At 43.8% G+C, this 23,827-nt stretch overlaps 1 protein-coding gene across 1 annotated transcript in view; it reads left to right on the plus strand.

The window, feature by feature from the left end:
• LOC137257784 (ribosomal RNA small subunit methyltransferase NEP1-like) overlaps positions 1–20,864 on the plus strand; it is a 34,789-nt gene extending 13,925 nt beyond the window's left edge. The window contains exons 2-6 of the mRNA XM_067795219.1: positions 2,880–2,981; positions 3,129–3,270; positions 5,197–5,255; positions 19,990–20,139; positions 20,706–20,864. Coding sequence (XP_067651320.1) covers positions 2,880–2,981; positions 3,129–3,270; positions 5,197–5,255; positions 19,990–20,139; positions 20,706–20,819 — 567 coding nt within the window. The 3' untranslated portion in view covers positions 20,820–20,864. The remainder of the gene's footprint in view (positions 1–2,879; positions 2,982–3,128; positions 3,271–5,196; positions 5,256–19,989; positions 20,140–20,705) is intronic.
• Positions 20,865–23,827: the final 2,963 nt, after the last annotated feature.

Raw genomic sequence — 23,827 nt, forward strand, 5'->3', positions numbered from 1 at the left:
CTCACCGATCGAACGTTTGCGCAGGGACTTACATGATAGAGCCGGCATTCAACAACCATCTCTACGTAGATGCATCGCTGCAAGGAAGGGGAGCCCATCTAAACAATGAAGTAGCAGCAGGGATGTGGACCAAAGGAGAGCAAGCTCTTCATATCAACCAGTTGGAGATGAAAGTGGTCATTCATGCAATCCATCACTGGGTGACAATGTTGAAAGACAAATTACTGATGATACACACAGACAACTCAACAGTGGCCTTTTACATAAACAAACAGGGGTCAACAAGATCGCCATCTCTTCTACTCCTGACATTTCAACTCTTTGATCTAGTTGACAGTGTGAATTTCCAAGTAAAAGCGTGTCACATTCCAGGAGCTTGCAACATTCTGGCAGATGCTTTGTCTCGTCCTCTTCGTCCATCACCAACAGAGTGGATGTTGCATCGGGAGGCCTGTCAACAAATCAGCCAGACATTGGATCACCACAAATAGACTTATTTGCAACAAAGTTCAACAAACAGACAACAACGTTTGTATCTCCAGTACCAGATCCGTTAGCCTGGGCAACAGACGCACTGAGCATCTCATGGGAAGGACTAAACGCATTCGCTTTTCCCCCTCCAGTGCTGCTACCAAAAGTCATCAAGAAAATAGAACAGACCAAGAGGCTACAACTGACTTTAGTCGCGCATTATTGGCCAACGAGACATTGGTTTCCAACACTCATAGAAGAGTTAAGACAACCAGTACTACAACTACCAGATTGGAAAAATCTTCTCATTCACCCACACATGAAACAGACGCACGGAAATCAATCGGTATTCCGACTTCACGTGTGGAGCATATTAAAAACTGTTTAAAACACAGAGGATACTCGGCGAGAGCAGCTAAAGCAGTTACCTTAGCCTTGCGGAAATCCACTCGCACCCTTTATGATGACAAATGGAAGCGGTTTGAGACATATGCTAAGAAGAAAGGTTTCACGGCGATGGAGGCTACATATCCGCAGATAGCAGAATAACTATGTCACCTAAGACAGTCCAGAGGTCTGAAAGGTTCCACATTATCTACATACTTGGCAGCTCTCAGCTCAGTCATCCGTGGAAACAGGAACCAAGTTGACTAAAGTACCTGAGTTACTTGCCTTACGACGCTCTTTCAAACTGGAACATCAACAACGTAGATTTAGAGCTCCAGCATGGGATCTAAACATCGTACTTCAACATCTCACAAGTGATGCGTACGAACCACTTGACTGGACCTCAATCAAACTGCTAACTCAGGAGACACTATTTTTAGTTGCCTTGGCTACAGCTGCACGAATGTTAGAAATTCATGCTCTCGACCTAAACCACACAAGTTTTGACGCAAATAGTCAACAGACAGCCCATCTGGGTTTACGATGGGATTTTATTGCAAATTTCAATTGCCAGGTCAACTGGATAGGCAATCCTTATTGGACGTAAATTTTGACAGCCAGCAGAATCCAGGGTGGCCTGACCCACCGCCGTTTCCGTCGGATTCTGTGAGCAATTAGCATGAGTCAGGATAAGGAAAAATATATAATTTTGTGAATAAAATTGATATTTTATACTTATCCTGACTCATGACAAAAGCCCTGCCAGCCACCCCGCACAGGCACGCTGAATTCCTATATTTGCGTGTTGGGCGATATACAAGGAGAGAGTGACAAGCATGACCTGTCACGTGGTCGGGAGTGCGGGAAAGGGGAGGCTACTCATGGGTGAGTGTATTTTACGTCTGCTTCTTTTAGAAGGGAACTTCAAGGGATTTTCAGGTGTTCCACTACCTTCGCCAGGGATGAGGAGATAAGCAATTTGCATGAGTCAGAATAAGTATAAAATATCAATTTTATTCAGAAAATTACATTTTTACGTACGTCTCATTGAGTGATTAAAGTGAATGTGTTTTGTTTATATTTCTTTGAACGGATTATCGTGAGCGAATTAATGTACATGTTGTCTTAAGCATATACTTTCACTCAGTGTCAACTGTACCATATACAATTATCATCACCTTGCATACATTCTTACAAAAGACATAAATTGATGAAATTTCAAAAAATTGTCTGTATGTAAATAATGAATTATTTGAAATCTTTATGTCTGTATATATAGTATATATTATATAATAAATTAATTGAAATCTTTATGTCTGTATATATAGTATATATTATATAATAAATTAATTGAAATCTTTATCTGTCTGAATGTAAATTATGTCTATGTTTTATATTTAACAAATGAATTGAACTCTTTATGTCTGTGTTGTCAGTTGAGTCTGTGTTTTATAAATTGCAATCTTTATCCATTAAAGATAGTTATTTTAACCATCGTTACCGTTAATTAACCCAGGGTCGGTTTGGAGGCGGGGCCGGTTTGGGTTAAATATCAAGGGGACGGTTCGGCTTGGGTCCAGTTCGGGTGTGTTCAGGGTTAGGTACCCTTTACGATCCTTAGGGTTAGTCACTGAGTATTGTTGTGATACATAACACATATGGTCAAAACATGTCAAATAAATATTTTGTTATGTTTTGAGTGAATGTAATGACACATCAGTTGCTGACATGTTATTGTACTCTTTACCATTGTTATAGATTTGTGTCATATATCCCCTCAGTGGCTTCTCTGCAGCACTAATGTCCTGTATAGAGCCCCCATTGCTTAGTGAGGCCCGATCAGTGATCACTCATTTAGTCATTATGCTAAAGTCAAATTTCCATTTCTGTTGTGCCCCACACTGGCTCACAGTGATAAAACTTGATTACTGCTGAAAGCAATATGAATACCAATGTACTCACTCTGTACAACTAATGGTAAGATACATGGTATTCATGTTAGTCTGGACTCAATGTTGCAGGTTGGGAAACAGTTTGAGCTGCTTAATTGTGACAAACACAGAAACCTCAGCAAGAAGTTCAAGAAGGACATCAGTCAGTACAGACCAGACATCACACATCAGGTCGGTAACATTTCTAAGGATCTCACACTTCAATATTAAATATCAACACATTGACAGAACCAGTGTATTTACTACTTGATAATAACTGACACAATGGGAGTGCATGTTGTGTTATTTCAACCAAGTAATATTCACCTGTATCACTAGTGCCTGCTGATGTTGATGGATAGCCCACTGAACCGAGCAGGGATGCTGCAGGTCTACATCCATACAGAACGAAATGTTCTCATCGAGATAAACCCGCAGACTCGAATCCCCCGGACATTTGAACGATTCTGTGGTCTCATGGGTAAGTTGCTCATGTTTCCTGGACATGTTTCCCGGGTACTCAGTGTTGCTACTGGATTAGTTGTACTCACTAGGAGATTGTGGAAGCAAATACAGATCTTGGTTTATTCATGAACATTTGTTGACTTGACAAGTACAGTATGGTTCAAAATTATTGAGAATAGCTAAAGCATTTCATATTATTAAACGAGAACAAATCAGATAAAATTGAATGTATTGTGAAAGTGAACTGACCTTTTCATGTTGTGTAGATAACAATTTAATATTTTATCAAGTCTCCTTAAGCTTCACGGCACAGTCTAAGACGGGTAGGCATACTTCCTATCAGAGAGGTTAGTGTCTCGTGAGTTATGCTGTCCCAGTATCGGACCACTTCTCTCTTCATGTCTTCAATTTTTGTCAACCCCTTTTGATTCACACATTCCTTCATCATCCCCCAAATGTTCTCAATGGGATTTAAGTCAGGACTATATGCCGGAAATGGTAATGCAGTCACATTTTTCTCCTGAAACCACTGCTTGGCATGTTTTGCGGTGTGTTTAGGATCATTATCTTGCTGCAAAATCCAGTCATTTCCATAAAACACATGTGCACTTGGAAGGAGAAAATTATCTAATATGTTAGTGTAGCGTTGACTTGTCAGATTTCCCTCAAACACACACAGCGGGGTCGTTCCTAATAAGGATATCCCTCCCCATACATGAAACTTTGGGCTGTATTTAGGTCGTCGATACAACGGTGCTGACGCAGACTTTGTCCATATTTTCACATTATTGGGATATACCCATATTGAGCTTTCATCAGTAAAAATCACATTTTCCCAGTCAAAGTTTTCATGTGCCAATCACCACTCAACACGCCTGTCTTTATGTTCTTGTTTCATGAGAGGAGAAGGAATTGCAGTCTTTTTCTCCCATCCAAGATCAATCAAATTTCTTCTGACTGTAGATTTTGATATAACAGTTCTATCCCCTTTCTATCATTTCATACCTGATGTTGGAGATGCTTGCCCTTTGCTTTTTAGACGCTAAAATTCCCAGCCGGACGCGATCTGAGAAGTCCAATTTTCTGGGTCTCCCTGCTCCTTTCTGGTGCCCAAAATCCTTTCCCTCTTTAAAATTCTTCCTAATCCTATACACAGTAGAAAGAGGAGTTCCTGTTCTCTCTGCCAATGTATTTACATCATCAATTCCTTGATTACACAACTCAAAAATCAACCTTGTTTTATCTTCAGCAGACATTGTTGACAGTGCTGAGGAAAATGATGTCTGCTACAAATTCAGGGGAGGTAACTCTAATTGTACTATACTCAGTAGGCCAAGATGAGTTACCTCCCTTATACCATTACTTAGTTTTAAGTATCAGTGAATCAGTTGAGGTGTTAGAATAGCTCAAAGTAAGAAGAAAAATTCTCAATAATTATGAACCAGACTATATATGTCGGTCATTGGTGACATGTATTTCCTTTGCCAACAGTGGTGGTTGTATCAAGTCCTAACGTATAGGCGCCACTCTCGGTTATAATTTGCTGTACATCATATATTGTTTACTGCAGGACCACCTCCATGGAGAGCGGAAGGTTGTGGGTTCGATCCCCAGCCAGATCATGGTACTTGTTGGTCCCTGTCTGGCGCTTGGCATTAATGGATGCAACAGGGACTGGTCAGCTCTGGGTCAGAGTCAGTATGTGTCTGAATGGGGTATTCATGCTTAACTGTGGCATGATATCTCAGTGAGCTACCACTATAAAACTAACTAATTATATGTCTGTGCCCATACAAACAGCCACACATAGACAGGCTTGCATGTCGGCATATTAATGAAATATTCATAACTGCTACGTTAAGCCCCGTTTCACGCACCTTGTTCACTGCAATATGTTATGTATTCTTTGATTGTGGAAATAAGAATGTGGTTACTGTTTCAGTCCAGCTCCTGCACAAGCTCAGCATCCATGCTTCAGATGGCCCCCAGAAACTCCTAAAGGTGGGTCCATACTGACAGATACCAACAACACTCCCTGTTGTAATGTATCTTGGCTGCTGTGAGAAACCATTGAAAACTTTCTAATGTCTCTAGTTTCCATGAACATTCTCATACATTGCATCAATCTGTTTTCAATACTAATTAATTGTTGACTGTAGTAGTATAGGGAATGACAGTCCGAAAACACTTTTCAAAAACCCCTCTAAAAAGCCTCATTTACTAAATGAGGCTTTGGTGGGACTATTAGCTCTTGCTATTATTGCCCCTACTACAAAGCCACGCCATCACGTTTACCGTGACTTGGCAGGCGGTAACACTGTGCCGTACGGTACGATCAATAATTTGTTGTAAGTTTTGACCGACTATATAGGATCGGTGGTTCGCTTACGGCTATGTTATGTTTATATCGATGAAACAGTTTAACGTGAACCGCCTACGATCTCTTTGGTGTTCATAATAAAGGCTTGCTGGGCTTTTTGTATTCCCTGTGCTATGTACTTTTTTTTCTCGTCCTCGCTGATAGCAGACTTACGAGACTTGGATCGAATATCTTGTTTCATTTCGTTATATTTTTTGAGTTCAGATAGGATTGAACGAAACTCCTCTTCTGAGATCTTACTATCAGAGAGTGCCGTGGAAATTCGCTCACTCACTGTGTTCAGCTTTGCTTCGGCCAGAACCCTGATCTCGTCGTGTTTCAATGCCTTACGATTAAGTCTGCGTGATACTAACTTAAGCGCCACCCCTACCAACCCTGTCACCCCAGCCGTTATTTCAATACCTAGCACTATAGGTGCAGCCACGATGGTGGTTAACAACCCAACGCCTGCCGCCCCTAGTCCCATGCTGGTTGTCATAAGGGCAGTGTCAGCCCCGTCCACGATATTGAAAGCTCTATTGTACTTTTTACATAATGCTTTTCGCGTGTCACGGTCTTGTTCTAGTTGACGTTTCACATCACATAACTGCCTCAAGCGGAACCCATCTACGGTTTCCAACGTCTTCGCTACTTCCTCTACGACTGGGTACAGACCCATCCTATAATATATATTTTGAAAAATATTTTAATTGGGTTTCAGTTAATAGTCTATCAATGTATTTGAAGCCTATAAGGAGTAGATCATAACTAATGATAATAGGTGAGAGGCTAATAGACTTTTCTGTTGTAATAAAAACCCCAGGGAGGCTTATTAAACGTTTTATAGAACCCGTGGGGGTATCCCGTTGTATAATAATACGGCAATATTGATCTAAGTGTTCGGTAAACCAGTGTATTGACACCCCGGGTAAAAATTGACGTCCTTTCGAGGAGTTTTCCTGGTCAAAATACGTAAACATGACTTCTATGATGATTGTGTAGGGGGAGTATATCTCAAGCTGCCTTTCGTGTAAATAACTACTACTAAATGTTAATTTACTTTCTATTCCAGAAATTAATCCAATTTTTCCTTCATAAAAATATACCGTGGCTGTTGCTTCATTCCCCGTAATGAAATCCCCGGGCCAGATACCGTTATTCCTAATCTTAGAGATAAACTTCCACCTCTCTTTTGTTGTGATATAAGGTGAGGCGAGTGTTAAGTTGATCAGCCATTTGGGCTCTTTTAAATCTGGTAATGACACCAGTCTGTACACGTTGTCTTTGAAGTGTAGGATGTATAATTCATCTTCCTCACCAGGCTGATCGAATCCCTCCGTATCTCCCAGGTCGTTAAGCGTAGTGTTGGGATGATGACTGGTCATTATTATATTATTACGATATAATTTCCAACTGGTTTTCTGATAATAATTCAGGGGTTAACTTCATACCCATGAAGTGTATGTTGTCAGGCAGGAAGATATTGATTAGTGATATCTTGTTTTCCACGATCACGTTGACCCCCTGTAGACTGGTGTTGGAGCCGACACCCACCCGCACGTAAACGTTGCAAACTTGAAACTGGTGTCGTTTCCCCCACCCGAGTTTGATCCCCTTCACGATCTCGACATCATTCCCCGATGGTTCCCCTAGGTAGACTTTGATGAACAGTGTTGAGTTTGCCGGTAGACTCTCTAGTATCTTAACCACGCCTTCGAATTCAGACACCAACTGCAATTTCACGTTTTGCATGGCCGGTTTACTCGATAGCATGTGGGCTGCTATAGTGTTGACTGGGCTGACGACTATGCTACGTCTCTGAGTTGGGACGTAAGCCACGAGCAGGGTTCCATTGTTCACGACTTTGTTTAGGTGGTTGTCTTTGTTATCCGTGAACACGTAAGGGGAGACGAGTCTAATATTGAGAAACCATTTGTTATCGGGTAACAACACCCACTTGTCATCTTCGGTGAAGACGAGCATATATGGTTTGTTTTTGACGACGGTAGTGCTCTCAACATCGTCTAAGTCGAACAGTTTACCTCCGAATGATGGGTATATTCTCCAGTTGTCATCACCGGTGTTGACGAGGGCGTACTTAGTGTTGGCTGTTGCTCCTGTGGTATCTATCATATCACTTAGGGTTCCACCGGAGGGGATTTCAACGCGTTTGTAAATGTTGTTTTTTAGTTGCAAGGCATACGATTTACCATCTACTCCGGGAGCGTCGAAACCGCGTGTGTCTCCGAGGTCGGAGATCCCGATATTGACGCATTTTTTCACTCCGGGCCCTTGTGCGCTGGTCATGTTACGTGAAGCGTTAAGCTGAGGTATCCTATATTTACAGGATTATGATTTATATCTAACACCGATATTGTCAGTTCAGGTATGTTACCCTGGGTTAATCTCTTATACTGCCGTGGTGAAAACGACTCGGTTCTACCGTCGTTGAATTTCTCAGTTTTCACCGGCACTGCTCTCAGTATAGTGGAAGGGTGGCCTCCTTGAATGTTATACGTTGTGCTCACCTGACCGAGATGAATGTATAGCTCTCGGTACGGTACTAGTTCGGGTAACTTCGTGCCTGTGACGGTTGTTGTTGGTTTTATCTCGTCAGGAGACATACCGAGTATCCTCGCTAATGGTCGGCCGAGCCTCAAGGAGGTTCTTCCGTTGTTGATTAACACCACTGTGCCGTTTGAGTCGTTCATCTTGAGTTCGGCTCCCAGGGGTTTGAAGACCTCGTCGTTTAGAGAGCACACGCTGTAGTAGCCGTCAGTTATCTGACTGCGAGTTCCACTGACGAACAGCTTATTGTTGCTGATATTAATGTTAGTCCATTGCGGTAGGTAGGTGATATCGCAGAGTGCGACTTCGAGTTGACCTGACGTGTTATCGATCGCGTGCGTCAGCTGAACGGCCTCACCGCTCGTTATTCCTGGAAGTGTTATGTACATATTACATATATATTTATTTATATAATAGTTTTAAAATATATTCCCCTGGTGTGTTTTACCCTAAACTGGATGTAGATTTCTCCCCCATGAAGATCGTGGTTGCTCCTGAGTTGTATTTCAATGCCCAGCTTTTAGATGTGTTCGATAAGTATAAGCTTATGGTGACTAACATTGAGGCAGTCCACGCGTGGTTCAACAACCCTATGCAGTTCTGGCAGAATCAATTCAACTTTGCTGTGTGGTGCGCTACAACGGGGTGTGGTGTGGCATTGACCGACACTCGGCGTGGACCGCTAAGTCAGTCTGTGTTCAAATTCCACGTGTACTACCAGGTCAGACGTATCCTTAAAGAGATCAGTGCCCCCCTCCCACAGGATAAAGCGTGGGACGCAACAAACAACCCATACGATAGACGGGCCTATGAACGTATTTGTAATGAATTCGAAATAAACCCGAAGACGGATTGGCGTTTGCCGGGGCCGAACCACGGGTTGGGTATTCCTTCTGATGGCGTGCGATCAGTGAAAGAACTCAGTGATCTTATACTGAAACAAGGTAAACTACGCCCGGACTTTGCTTTGTCGAGTAATGAATGGAGGGATGATCGTATGAATTTTAAAGGTGGTGTTGCTTTCACAGTCCAGAAAGTGGAGCAGTCAACCGCAGACGGGTGGAAAATGTTCATGCTGGACACATCGAAAGGATTCACTCGTGCTGGTACAATACGCTTGAACGACTCGATTCGAACGTATGTGTGGTCGCTGTTGGGTGCGCAGTCGATGACGCGTTCTAACATCCTCGGTAAGGGAACTGCTTACGACGCTCAGAAACAATTCGTTTCCAACGTTGAGGATGTTATTAATTCTCCAGTTGATCTCCCGCGGGCCATCGAACGCTACCAAAACGTGTTAGAATACGCCAGATCGAAAGTTAACTACGTGTTCGGTGTGGGGCTGTATATGTCTCCGAGTGATATGCAACTGAGAGTAAAAAAAGTGGTGGGTTATAACAACAAAATAGTCATAGCCACGGCGGACCAAAAGTTGGGCATCAACCCCGATATTAACACCCCCTATATCCCACACATCCCACCACGTGAAACGGGTATAGTGGAGCCACCTCCGGAGCCTAAAGTTCATGTGGGGGTACCCCCCACACACCCCCATATTCAGGCCTCCAATCAGCAGCATATTGATAATAAAACAGCCCTAGTGGTTGGTGGGGTAACTTTGGGACTTATTTGGTTAAAGATTTCTTAGCCGCTACGTACACCAGACCCGCCACGGCGACGATGGCTGCCCACAGGTTTTGACTGAGCCACATGGCAGTTTTAGACAGAGCGCCCAACAACCACGAGACGATGCTACCCAGGATGCCGGGAAGGGCTTCGGCGGCTTTACCAGCCAGTTTAGCTAGGCCTTCCCCGAGTTTTTTAATCCAGTCTTTAACACCACCACCACCACTGGGAGTTCCACCGCCGGCACTTGGGGGTGTGGGGGCACCCCCCACCAGTGACACCACCAGGGTTGATATAATGAAACCCAATGCAGTCAGAATGCTGGCGATGGTGATCCCTTGCTCCCGGAACAATATCCGAATCCTGTTGGCTAAAGTTGTATCCTCATTCAGTATTCTATCGATTGTTTCCCGAATACGACTGATCTGGGATCGAAGCTGTTCACGATTCGAGGAAGCGGCTTCCAATCGTGTACGTCTCTCGTCTTCTAAATCGCGTAGTCGTTCATTGATACGACGCTTCATATCATCGTTTTCAGTTTCGTTGAGTTTGGTTTTTTCCCTAGCGATGTGCTCGTCGATTTCGTTCAGTTTCCCCATGTTGTTCACGAGTTCTCCACGCACGCGTTTCACGGCTTTATCTAAGCCGCGCAGTTCCCTTACCGGAAAGTCAAATCCCGGTAACGGTTTGTCCCAGTAGGTGCTCAACAGTTTTTCTATGCTGTCCGAGGCTTCTGTAGCACGCTCTGGCGTCATTTCATCTATAGTGGTGAGGTGGGATCTGGTAGCTTGCAGATCTTCTTTAACGGTCTTAGGTATTGCACCACCGTAATCACGCATGTTTAGATGTTCACGGATAAATTCAGCACCACCATTGCGGCTGGCTAGAGTTGACAAGGCCAGTGGTTTTTTATTGATCTTGTTAAAGAGGTCAACCCCTGGGGCAGACTTAAGACGTAGAACACCCTTTTTATCAATAAAAAAATTCTTATGGTATATACCCTGGGGTTCAACGTAGTTTTTATCACTTTTTAATCCTTCGTAATAATCATTTACCGTTGTTTCCAAGAGTTCTTGGCTCAATGGTGAACTAGTAAATGAGGTCTCCTGCACATCGGATGCCTGGGCACTAGCGCCCGGCATCTCCGTCATATCTATGTCTTCATCCATTAGTATTTAAATATATTTTATTTATATATAACAATGTACGGTAGAAAATTAGATCCTTTCAGAAAATTGAGAGAGCCATTAGGGGCCAGAGCCGTGCGACAGTCGGTGACCATCACCAACAATCCCAGCAAGATAGACCAGAACCAAACTCTGCTGGTTAGATTTCCAAACCTTGGTGAGAATGACCTCATTGTACCAGGCACTGTTCGACTGGCGTTCAATATCACGTTGACCTCCGACAACGACAAACGCGAGCTAGTGCGGAACGTGGGTCGAGCTATCATCAAGAAAACGACCGTCAAGATCAGCGGTAACGAGGTACTGAGCATCGACGACAGCGACGTGTTTCACTGCTACAAGGATCTCTGGAAAAGCGAGAGAGAACGAGTCAACGATGTGTACCAGGGCATCAGCAAATCAACCCGGGCGCGCATAGGATACGTCTTCACGACAGACCAGCAAGACAAGCTATCGGACGGTGAAAAGGCCATCGCTCTAGCATACGGAAATCGATTCTGCGTGCCGCTCGACTTCGAGTTGCTCACGGGACACGCGCCGTTTTACCAGGCCGCGCTGGGTGATAGGCTCGAATACGAGCTCACGTTTAACGACTATAGCAAAGTAGTGCGTACGCCGAACGGTGATGAGGCCAGTTATGCCATAGACAACATCTCTCTGGAGTTCGACATGGTCACTAGCCCGGAGCTGGCCAGGCAGGTTCGAAGCCAGTACTCTGGTAAGATGGCTATCCTGTACGATCGTGTACTGAGGCATAGATCAGTCGTGCGAGATAAGAGCGACACTGTGTGGAATATCAACCTGAACGTGCCGGCGCGATCGATGAAAGGTATCCTGGTCGTCCCCGTGGAGGATTACGACCCATTCCGGAGGGACAGCGAGAAGTTTTTCAACCCCGAGATTGAAAAGGTGGAAGTTACCATCGAGGGCGTGCCCAACCAGCTGTTCAGTCATGGTATGAGGTCACACCAGCAGTGGGATGAGATAAAAAAGCTACCAGTGGGGGATTACATAACAAAGGACCTGGACCTCGGCTCCGTGCAGATCGGTGAATACCTGACCACCAAGTACGCCCTATGGTTGGACATGCGATCCACGGATGATGATAAACTGCACGGTAGCGGGCGCCGTATAGATAACGGTAGCGAAGGGATAACCATCCAGATTAATAAGAAGGCTCAAACCGCTGGTAAGTTGAAATTATATCTGTACGTTATTATGGACGCGCAACTTAATATAGACAATGGGAGATTCGTGCAAGCCATCTACTAGTGGGGGTCTCCCCCTCCCCACTGACCCACACTGCGCTATCATATGCGGGCAGACTGGCTGTGGTAAGACCGTTTTCGTATTGGATATGTTGGAGGGTTACTACAAGGATGTGTTCGATAACATCGTTATCATGTGCCCTACTCTAGGTATGAATAAAACGTACGCGCGACCTTGGGTGATGACGGACCCTGACGTACACAAAATCGACCCTGGAACACGCCTGCAGGACTGGTTGAAAGCTCTTCACGAGAAATTTAAAGGGGAACCGACGCTGTTTATACTGGACGACTGCAGCGCTAATCGCGAGATAACAAAAAAGAGAGACATGCTATCGTACCTGGCCTTCTCCGGCCGGCATGCAAATCACAGCGTCTGGGTGCTAACGCAGAAGTTCAACTCGGTGTTGAAAGACCTCAGGGAGCAGACGCGATGGGTGGTCTTATTTCACTGCAAGGATAGGGATTCGTTCGAGGAGTGTTTGAGAGAGAACGATGTGATGAGTAAATTAGAACGGGAACGGGTGAAGAAACAGCTCGCTGAAACTAAACACGCTAAGCTCGTGCTAAAGACCGACCAACCCGTGGCTTATATAGTATGCTAAGCAAAGCTAAGCAAAGCTAAGCAAAGCTAAGCTAAAGCTAAGCTAAAGCTAAGCAAAGCTAAGCTAAAGCTAAGCAAAGCTAAGCATATAGCTATGATATTCGAAGTATTTGTCGTGTGCAACTTAACCTTCATTTCTCTGTGTTTTGTCTGTATCGGGTATTATATAGTTAAAACTAAATCTTACTTGTTATATTATAAGATGGAGTGTGAGGAATTGCTCGAACAATTGTCTGTGGAGGGTTCCCCAACTGGGGATTCCCCCAAGCGAGAGAAACTGGTGGCGTTGGCTGTTGGCGGCAAAGCCAAACATTACTTTGGAGACTACACTCCAGATAAAATTAACAAAATGTCAGCCGAAGAAATCGATAAGCTGTACGCTAGATACGAGGCCCGGCTCGGAGCAGAAATGACAAAGACAATAGGATCGGCTATGACCCAGATATACACCGGTATTGTATCACAATTCCTTCCCATTCCACCAGAGCGCCGACTTTACCTGTGGGAGGACCTAGATAAAGACCCTTTTATCGAACACGCCGTGAGCTCTATCAGCTGCGGGCTGTACCACAAATATGGTATGTTGTTGGCTCCAGTGACGGCGGCTATTATCACGGCAAAACATTGCCAATTTGAGAGAAAGAATAATAATAATAGTATAGATGGATGCTGCACAGGAAACCCCAGTGAGTCCCGAGGTGACGGAACCAGTGAGTCCCGAGGTGACGGTGGAGACCCCTTCAACAGTAACCAGGCAGAAGAATCCTAAGAGAGTAGCTGCCGGTAAAAAACGGTGGTGTAACCAACATAAAGTGACCAACCCAACCCGACTGTTGTTGGCTGTAGGTGTAACTGCTGCCTTGGCTATCTCGTGGTTATATACACGTGAGGGACGTGAGGTGGTACCTGAGGTGGTAACCCCCACTGTTGGGGGTGTGGGGGGTACCCCCACAGTCGACCCGCATATCATGTTATAATTTAAAATATTTTATATCATATACATAATGTCTGAGGGGAAAACGTTCGTCAACGACGCATACCACGCCACAGTGGTAGCCAGTCTAGCAGTAGGGTACGCTCGGTTGACTAAAATGGTGCTTAAACAACCAACTATCAAGTTAGATTTCAACCTGCAGGATATGGGTATGCTCATAATGAACCTTGGTATGGCGATGGCCACAAAAGACATCCTAGTAAAACAAGGAATAATACCTGATAATATAATGAAATAAATATAGGGATGGCCACGATAGCTATGATGGTTGGTGGGGCGTTAGTGAATGCCCTGGCATTTTCCGGGAGTAATTTCCTCTTCTCTAAACTACGAGATGATCACGCGGCTGAAATACAGGAAGAAAGGAAGCGACACGATCTCGCTACTGAGAAATTACAAAGAGCACAGGCTGAGTACGCTAAAAAACGCCTCCAGAGGATCGATTTTATTAACGAACAACTCACGCGTGAAAACCATGCCGTTCAAACATTCAACGATGTCGATGAAGCAATGAAAGAATACTATCTACTAACTGGTAAACAATTGGAACCGCTCAATAAACCCACACTCGCTCAGTACTACACACCATCCAAGGGACAAATGAATCGTGAACTGGGCTTCATAGTGTTGGGTATAGCAGCTACTGCGTTGGTTGCGAAGCAATTAAACTAAAATACCTATATAAGTAAACATGAGACCCGCTCCATACCGATGCGAATATATACTTATGGGGAAGACCGAGGCCTGTGGTAGGAAATGCAGGAATCAGGGGTTCTGTTGTTTCCATATGGGAAGTCCTAACTACACGTGTTCTGTGTGTGGTATCGGGGTTAAAGGGCACTACTGTTTATGTAAAGCTCACGGAGCGAACGTAGTCAGACATCAACTCATATACGAGAATAAAAAAGGTTACATAAAAGAACGTAGGCGACTGCTCAAGATAGACTCCAATTAGAGATTATACACACCTACGTATAGCTATGTCTGTGGAAAACATATTCAAATATGAACTGGCCTTATGGGGCAGCTTCAGATTTAAGATAATAGTGGATGTGGTATGGATTAAAGAGGGTGTTAAGTATACTCACCCCTTCGAATGGGAGCGGGATATCGCGTCTCAATACCATATAGAACGTTTTTCGAGTATAAGTGAATACAAGGAATACTATAACCAAGGTGAGTACTGGATTGAAACAGCCACACTATATATTTTACCAGGTACGTGGGACGATTTGACAGAATGTCTAGAATTGTACCCGGCCACCAGAAAATATTTTTTAAGAGTTACTGCCGACCAATTAGACATTGATTCTCTTAGGTGTAAACACTATGGCTACTGTGCGCGAGCTCAAGCGGGCCGCAAAGCAGAGAGGTGTTATCGGGTATTCTAGAATGCGGAAGCCAGCATTGTTGAGATTACTAGGTTTAGAAGTCCCTCCTACGGTAAAACAGTTAAAAACTCAAGCGAAACAACTTGGATACACGGGTTATTCAAAACTGGGGAAAGCCGGGTTAACCACATTGTTATCACATACCCCAGTAGCACGTCCAACTATAAAACAACTGAAAGCCGAGGCACACGATTTGGGTTTAGGCGGGTATTCTCGTATGAGAAAACCACAGCTTTTAGAATTATTACGACAGAATAGAGCTATTGACCTACAGTTCGTGCGCACTGAGCACGCCGTAGGCAATTATTTGAGAGGTTGGCGCATGCGTGTTGATAGAAACATAGACATTATAGATATCAAGCCTCTGATAGCTGATAAGGTCAACCAGGAACTAAATAATCTAGGAAGTATCAAGTTTCAGATCACAGTGAAAATGTCGCTCGATAAGCAGGTTGGGAGTACCACTGAGTATTTTCAACCTTACTTCCGAGGTAAACAAGAGGTCGTCACACATGCAGAGACCATTGACGCATCAATCGATACAAGTTTTCAGCAGATACGAGAATACCTAGAACGCTACACGCACATGGGGTCCGGGTGGGCTGTAGATAAAATCGATAATGTCTATTTAGATATAGCTAAATACGTGCCGTTCAGAGGTGGGTCATACCTAGCCTTGCCTCCCTACTATAAGAACAAACAAGCCATAGTAAACGTTAAGAATAGAGGAAACGATTGCATGAGGTTATCTCTCAGGTCAGCCTTATTTCCAGCTGCCACTAATCCGAACAGGCCTTCTAATTATCCACAGGATGATGGGCTCAACTGGGATGGTATAGATGAACCAACCCCAATAACCCAGATTACTAAAGTAGAAAAACAGAATAATCTGGCTATAAATGTTTTTGGTCACGAAGGTAATAAAACAATAATACACAGGGTCAGCCCGGTGAAGGATTGTCAAGTTATTAATTTATTCATGATTCAAAAAGGTGAAAAGTATCACTACACGTGGATAAAACATCTCAGCCGGTTGTTACACGACCAGTCGAAACACGATGGGGAAAAACACTTTTGTGTACGATGCCTACACTGTTTCAGTCGGGCTGATTTATTAGAATCCCACCTGGAGGATTGCCAAGGTGTTGGGCAGACGGCCATACGAGTCGACATGCCTAAGGAAGGTGAAAATATCCTAAAATTCGACAATCACAAGAACCAAATGTCTGTGCCTTATATAATATACGCCGACTTCGAAGCCTTAGTTGTGGGTGGGGATTCCCCCACACCCACTAGTGGGGGTAGCTTCACCCACAAGACACAAGAGCATAAAGCCTGTTCGTTTGGATACATTGTCGTCCGTTGTGACGGGGAAACGAAAGCTCCGGTAGTGTATAGGGGTCCTGACGCGGCTGAAAGGTTTCTAAAGTGCTTGCAGGAGGAAGAAAAAATTATTAGGAATGCATTGTATAAAATCGCTCCAATGCGTATGACCAGAGCCGACAAGCTAGCTCACGCCAGTAGCACTAACTGCCACGTGTGCGACTCGCCACTTAACGGTGATTCGGTGAGAGATCACTGCCATATAACTGGTAAGTATAGAGGCGCCGCTCACAACGCGTGCAACCTAAAGCTTAAAATCAATCCTAAGACAATAAACATTCCCGTTGTCTTTCACAACTTGAGAGGATACGACTCTCACTTGATCATGCAGGCCATAGCGAAAATCGATGGTAATATAACGTGCATCCCCAACAACATGGAGAGATACATCTCCTTCAGCTTAAACGGACTTAGGTTCATTGACTCGTTTCAGTTCCTCCTGTCGTCACTCGACAGTCTGGTCAAGGCCAACAATACCTTCCCTATCACAGATCGATACACAGACGCCGAGACTAGACACCTGCTCATGAGGAAGGGCGTATACCCATATGAGTACATGGATAGCTGGGCTAAGTTCACAGAGACCAGACTACCTCCTATCGACTGTTTTTATAGCAAGCTGAATGAGGCGTCCGTCTCACGAGACGATTACTCGCACGCGATTAACGTATGGAATAAACTTGGTTGTAAGAACCTTGGTGATTATCACGACCTGTACTTGAGGACAGATGTACTGCTGTTAGCCGACGTGTTCGAGACGTTTCGGCAAACATGTTTAAAGCAGTATAAACTCGACCCCGCATGGTATTACACCAGCCCAGGTCTGTCGTGGGACGCCTTGCTTAGAAAGACCGGAGTTAATTTGGAATTACTCACAGATTACGACATGCACCTATTCATTGAGAAAGGCTTGCGAGGTGGGATTTCCATGGCATCCAAACGATATGCGAAAGCAAATAATCAATACGTGAAAGGTTACGATCCTAACAAACCAACCAATCACATTCTCTACCTCGACGCAAATAACCTGTACGGCTGGGCTATGAGCCAGTATCTACCTACAGGAGGATTCGAATGGGTACCAAACGTTGATGTTATGAGCATTGCACCAGATTCGAACAAAGGGTATATCCTCGAAGTTGACTTAGAGTATCCCAAGGCATTACACACATCGCACAACAGCTATCCCCTTGCACCCGAACGTATGAAGGTTAACACAGACTGGATGTCTGAGTACCAACATAACTTGTCAGGTGGTCGTGTGGCGGACGTTGAGAAACTCGTGCCTAACTTAATGAATAAGACCAAGTACATAGTTCACTATCGCAACCTACAGCTGTACCTGTCATTGGGTATGAGGCTGACCAAAATACACAGGGTGCTCATGTTCGACCAGAGCCCATGGATGGAGCCCTACATCAGAATGAACACAGACCTACGAAAAAAAGCCACCAGTGATTTTGAAAAAAATCTCTACAAGCTCATGAACAACTCGGTGTTTGGTAAGACTATGGAAAACCTGAGGAAACGCGTAACCGTGAAACTGGTTAGATCTAGTGAGGAAGACAAGCTCAGGAAATTGATAGCCAGTCCGGCATTCAACCGTAATAAAATATTCACAGATGACCTAGTTGCCATACACATGAAGAAAAGTCACATAAAATTCAACCGACCTGTTTACGTTGGGATGAGTATCCTCGATTTATCCAAACACCTGATGTACGACTTTTACTACAACGAGCTCAAGAAACAGTACGGCGACAGGTGCGAAGTGTTGTACACTGACACGGATTCCCTGCTGATGGAGATTCGAACCGAGGACGTGTACGAGGACATGAAAAAACACATCGATTTATACGACACCAGCGACTATCCTAAGACCCATACTATACACAGCACGGTAAATAAAAAGGTCCTAGGTAAGATGAAGGACGAGTGTGCTGGCACGCCAATAGCCGAGTACATAGGTTTGAGACCTAAGATGTACTCCATATTGAAAGCCGACAATAGTGAGATCCGAAAAGCTAAGGGGGTTAAGAAGTATGTGGTGAAACAACACATCAAACACGCCAGATTCAAGGAGGCCCTGTTCAAGACCCGTACCTTTAGGCATAAGATGAACACGCTTAAAAGTGATGGACATAAGATATACGGACTGACTATAAACAAGACGTCCCTATCGCCTATGGACACGAAACGTTGGATAGCTATTGATGGTATAAACACATACGCGTATGGACATGAAAAAATTTGAGGCTATTTATTACAGCCCGCGTGGATATTGGAAAGGAGCTAGCGCAGTAGATAAGCTATCTAAAATGGCACGAGTATCACCAGAGAAAGCCAAAGCGTGGCTTGAAAAACAAGCCCTGTGGCAGATCTATTTGCCGGCGCCACGCTACGTACCTAGAAGGAGTTTCGGAATTAACATACCTAATAGCATTCACCAGGCAGACCTACTGTTCCTACCTCATGATAAGAGGTACAAGTATGCCTTAACCTTAGTGGACGTAGCCAGTCGTTACAAGGAAGCCGAACCCTTGACCACGAAAGATTCGGCCAAAGTAGCCAAAGGATTAGAACGCATATACAAACGCAGCCCGCTGACGTGGCCAACAGAGCTGCAAGTTGATCCCGGACGGGAGTTCATGGGTGCCGTTTCACAACTGCTAGCCAAACACGATACAAAGGTCAGACGTGGCACGGCCGGAGCCCATCGCAGCCAAGCTATAGTTGAGAGATTTAATAGGACTTTGGCTGAGCGCTTGTTCGGTCATCAATATGCTAGGGAAATGACAACCACTGGAAAACGATCGACCGAATGGGTAGCGAGGTTACCCTAGGTGGTGTCGGCAATCAACCATGAAGTCACCCGTCTCACCGGTAAGAAACCGGCAGACGCTATCAAACTAAAATCAATAGTTGCAGAGTCGGCCGCTCCATTGCGTGGGAAGGAGAAACAGATACCGGATAGGGCCTTAGTTAGGTATTTATACCAGCCTGGGGAACACGAGGGCGATAGCCGTAAGCGAGCCACCGATCCTATATGGTCGGTTAAAACTTACAACATAGATAAAGTGGATATAAAAACCGACGAACCTAACTTATACTACTTGAGGGGTGGGCCGGGTAGGGGATTTGTAAGAGAAGAATTATTGATCGTACCGTACGGCACAGTGTTACCGCCTGCCAAGTCACGGTAAACGTGATGGCGTGGCTTTGTAGTAGGGGCAATAATAGCAAGAGCTAATAGTCCCACCAAAGCCTCATTTAGTAAATGAGGCTTTTTAGAGGGGTTTTTGAAAAGTGTTTTCGGACTGTCATTCCCTATACTACTACTGTTTCTGGGATATAGGTCATCAGAAACCCCATCACTGACCATCTTCCTGTCGGTGCTAAGAAAATCATCATGTCCTTCAGTGCTGATGATTGTGTCAACGTTCGTGACCTTGTGCCATCGGATGAACCCGTCGTCTTTGTCATCGGTGCCATGGCTCATGGCAAAGTAAGCACTAAGGCACAGCATAGAACACAGAACAAAACAGCACAGTGTTGTAATGTCACAGAAAACAGAACAAAATAGCACAGTGTTGTAATGTCATGGAACACAGAATAAAATAGCACAGTTATGTAATGTCATAGAACACAGAACAAAATAGCACAGTGTTGTAATGTCATAGAACACCTCATTTTGATTAACACATCACAACATAACACACAGCATTACATATCACAACATACAAATGTCATAGTGTCCCAGTTACATAGATGCTCATGTTGTTGCTCACAGGATTTTCTGACCCAAACTTGATTATTTCCAGACCGCCTTCATCCAGCTGGAATGTTGCTGAGTGGTGTGTTAAACATCCAGCAAGCAACAACATAGAACACTACATATTGCATTGAAATCGCAAAGCTGCATTTCTGCTTTAATGCCTTTGTAGGTCTGCAGGCTACTTTTCTAAACTGATTCTGCTTGTCATGAAACATCCTCTAAAATACTAATTCCTCTTTCCACTACTACAAACGTGACAGTGGCATTTCTGTGATCATGTCACTCCCCTGTTCCAGGTTGAGGTGGACTACGTAGAGGAGACCTACTCCATCAGCAACTACCCACTGTCTGCTGCCCTTACCTGTGCCAAAGTCTGTTCGGGCTTCGAGGAAGTCTGGGGAGTTGTATAGCCAGGAATTGGGGAAGTTGATGTAAATAAATCTGTACATAGCTCACAGCATGTCGCTTTGTGTTTCAAACATCTGTGTTAAAATTGGTCTTGAGCAAGCCACCCTCTCAGGATTCACTGACTTGACTTGATGCAGGTCATCATGCCCCAGTTGTAGAGCAGACTGAAGCTCATTATGTCAGTCATATGCTCGTCTGGTCCAGACTCAATCATGAAAAGATAGTTACATAGCTGGAACATTGTGGAGAACAAAGACATTAAACAAGACCATACTCAGCTTTATTACCTTACACTAGAACAGAGAAACAAGGCTCACGACCATACACTAGAACAGAGAAACAAGGCTCACAATGTCACACTAGAACAGAGAAACAAGGCTAACTGCCTTACAGTAGAACAGAGAAACAAGGCTCACAACCGTACACATGAACAGAGAAACAAGGCTCACAACCTTACACTAGAACAGAGAAACAAGGCTCACAACCGTACACATGAACAGAGAAACAAGGCTCACGACCATACACTAGAACAGAGAAACAAGGCTCACAACGTCACACTAGAACAGAGAAACAAGGCTCACTGCCTTACACTAGAACAGAGAAACAAAGCTCACAGCCGTACACAAGAACAGAGAAACAAGGCTCACAACCGTACACAAGAACAGAGAAACAAGACTCACAACCTCACTCAAGAACAGAGAAACAAGGCTCACTGCCTTACACTAGAACAGTGAAACAAGGCTCACAGCCGTACACAAGAACAGAGAAACAAGGCTCACAACCTCACACAAGAACAGAGAAACAAGGCTCACTGCCTTACACTAGAACAGAGAAACAAAGCTCACAGCCGTACACAAGAACAGAGAAACAAGGCTCACAACCGTACACAAGAACAGAGAAACAAGGCTCACAACCATACACAAAAAAAGAGAAACAAGGCTCACAGCCTTACACTAGAACGGAGAAACAAGGCTCACAACCTCACACTAGAATGGAGAAACAAGGCTCACAACCATACACTAGAACAGAGAAACAAGGCTCACAACCTTACACTAGAACAGAGAAACAAGGCTCACAACCATACACAAGAACAGAGAAACAAGGCTCAACCTCACTCAAGAGCCGAGCAACAAGGCTCACAGCCGTACACAAGAACAGAGAAACAAGGCTCACAACCGTACACAAGAACAGAGAAACAAGACTCACAACCTCACTCAAGAACAGAGAAACAAGGCTCACAACCTCACACTACAGTAAACACATATAAGATGATCCACGACCTGACAAATGACCCCAATTGGCATACTTGGGAACGCCCCACAGAACAATCCACTTGAAAGAAGAGGGAGACAGGTTGTCTGATAAATATCCAGAAGTTCATTTTCCCAGTGTGTTTCACGCATGAATTGTTATAGCACACTCGATTTGGGAACAGGTACAATCCCAACAAATTGAATCAACACAATATACTGAGCAAATATGTTTAGGACCACAGATCCATTTCACGAAGCAAATGACATTTTCCTGGGTTTTTTTCAACAAAATTGTTGAATATCTAAAATGCTTGTCAATGCCCCAATTATCTATTTGTCTTCGTCTTAACTAAAGGTTAGCGTGGAATATCAGTATCTTATGCCTGAAATTGCAGTCTTATCATTCGAAGGAATATGCGGTGTTGTTTTAATGGGTAAAGTTGACTTTTCGTCTGCTAATTATGAAATAGATAATAACTACATATAGCTAATTGTGTTGCATTTAACTTTTTAATATGTTAAAAGTTATCTGTTACTGAATGGTGGTGGCTAAATCAGAGTAGCAAGGGGGAAATATTTTTATCCCATAATTTTGTTCCTATTTCTATGTACGGGCTGATTTTCGTCCATCATTCCGCTGGTGATCAACCCGGAATACATGTCTTGGAAATTTATATAACCGGTTCCAGAGAAATGGTTAGTATTCAAACAATATTTCCAAATTTCTGTCATATTTTTATTATGGTCACCAAAATTGTGTACAGAAAACTGAAAATACCTTTTGACATTGATAAGTCAGTGAGAAATATCTTTGTACACAACTTTGTCGGTTTGGGGATTACTCAGTACCAGACTCAGTAGATTTATCAGTGACTAAAAAAATACAAAATACAGACAACTCACCAAAGATAACTCTTTTTTTATGACAAAGTATGGGAACAGTAAAAACCTGATATAGTATGTGTCAATTATTATACAAGACACAACAATGCTGGAAAATTAGGCGGACTTACTGATTTATGCTTTAATTATCGCTCTCTGAATCAGTCTCGGTGTCTGAATCACTTGCAAGTCCTAAGTCAATCACTAGTCTGTCAATTTCCCTTTCTACTGCAATTTCGCGTTGCCTTTAACCATCTTCAATTGTTTTAACACGTTTACAACATTCTGACCATTCTTTTGCACCAATTGCAGACATCCTTTCATTTATGGCATCTCTTTTTGTGAACTGCAACTTTTGTGAGGCGACATAATTTTTCACATTTGCCCAAATTAACTCAATCGGGTTTAGTTCTGCGCGGTATGGAGGGAGACGTAGTACATCATGACCATGTTGCTTCAACATTGTGTCTACTCTGTAGACGGCCCGATTTGTTGGATTTTGCAAGAAGCAATAGTTCGGCTTTAAGCACTTTCTCATCAAATGAGATATTGTGCCTTTGTAGTCATGCTTTTATGTCATCTTTTCTGTTTACGGTTGTTGGACATTTGTCCACTTGCTTGCTATGATATGGTGCATTATCCATAACGATGACAGAGTGCAGTGGAAGGTTTGGGATCAACTTTTCCTGGAGCCATTTGGAAAAATTATCAAAGTTCATCTCGCCATGATAGTCTGCTGATTTGAGTTTGGAATCAAAAACAAGCAAAGCATTTGGAACAAAACCGTTTTCACCCCCTGCATGAACCACAATAAGCCGAGGTCCGGTGCCAGATGGAGGTTGAACCCCATTTATTACGACTTCACCCTCAAGTTG

Source organism: Haliotis asinina, chromosome 1 (genome assembly GCF_037392515.1).
Source record: "Haliotis asinina isolate JCU_RB_2024 chromosome 1, JCU_Hal_asi_v2, whole genome shotgun sequence".
Lineage (NCBI taxonomy): Eukaryota > Metazoa > Mollusca > Gastropoda > Lepetellida > Haliotidae > Haliotis > Haliotis asinina.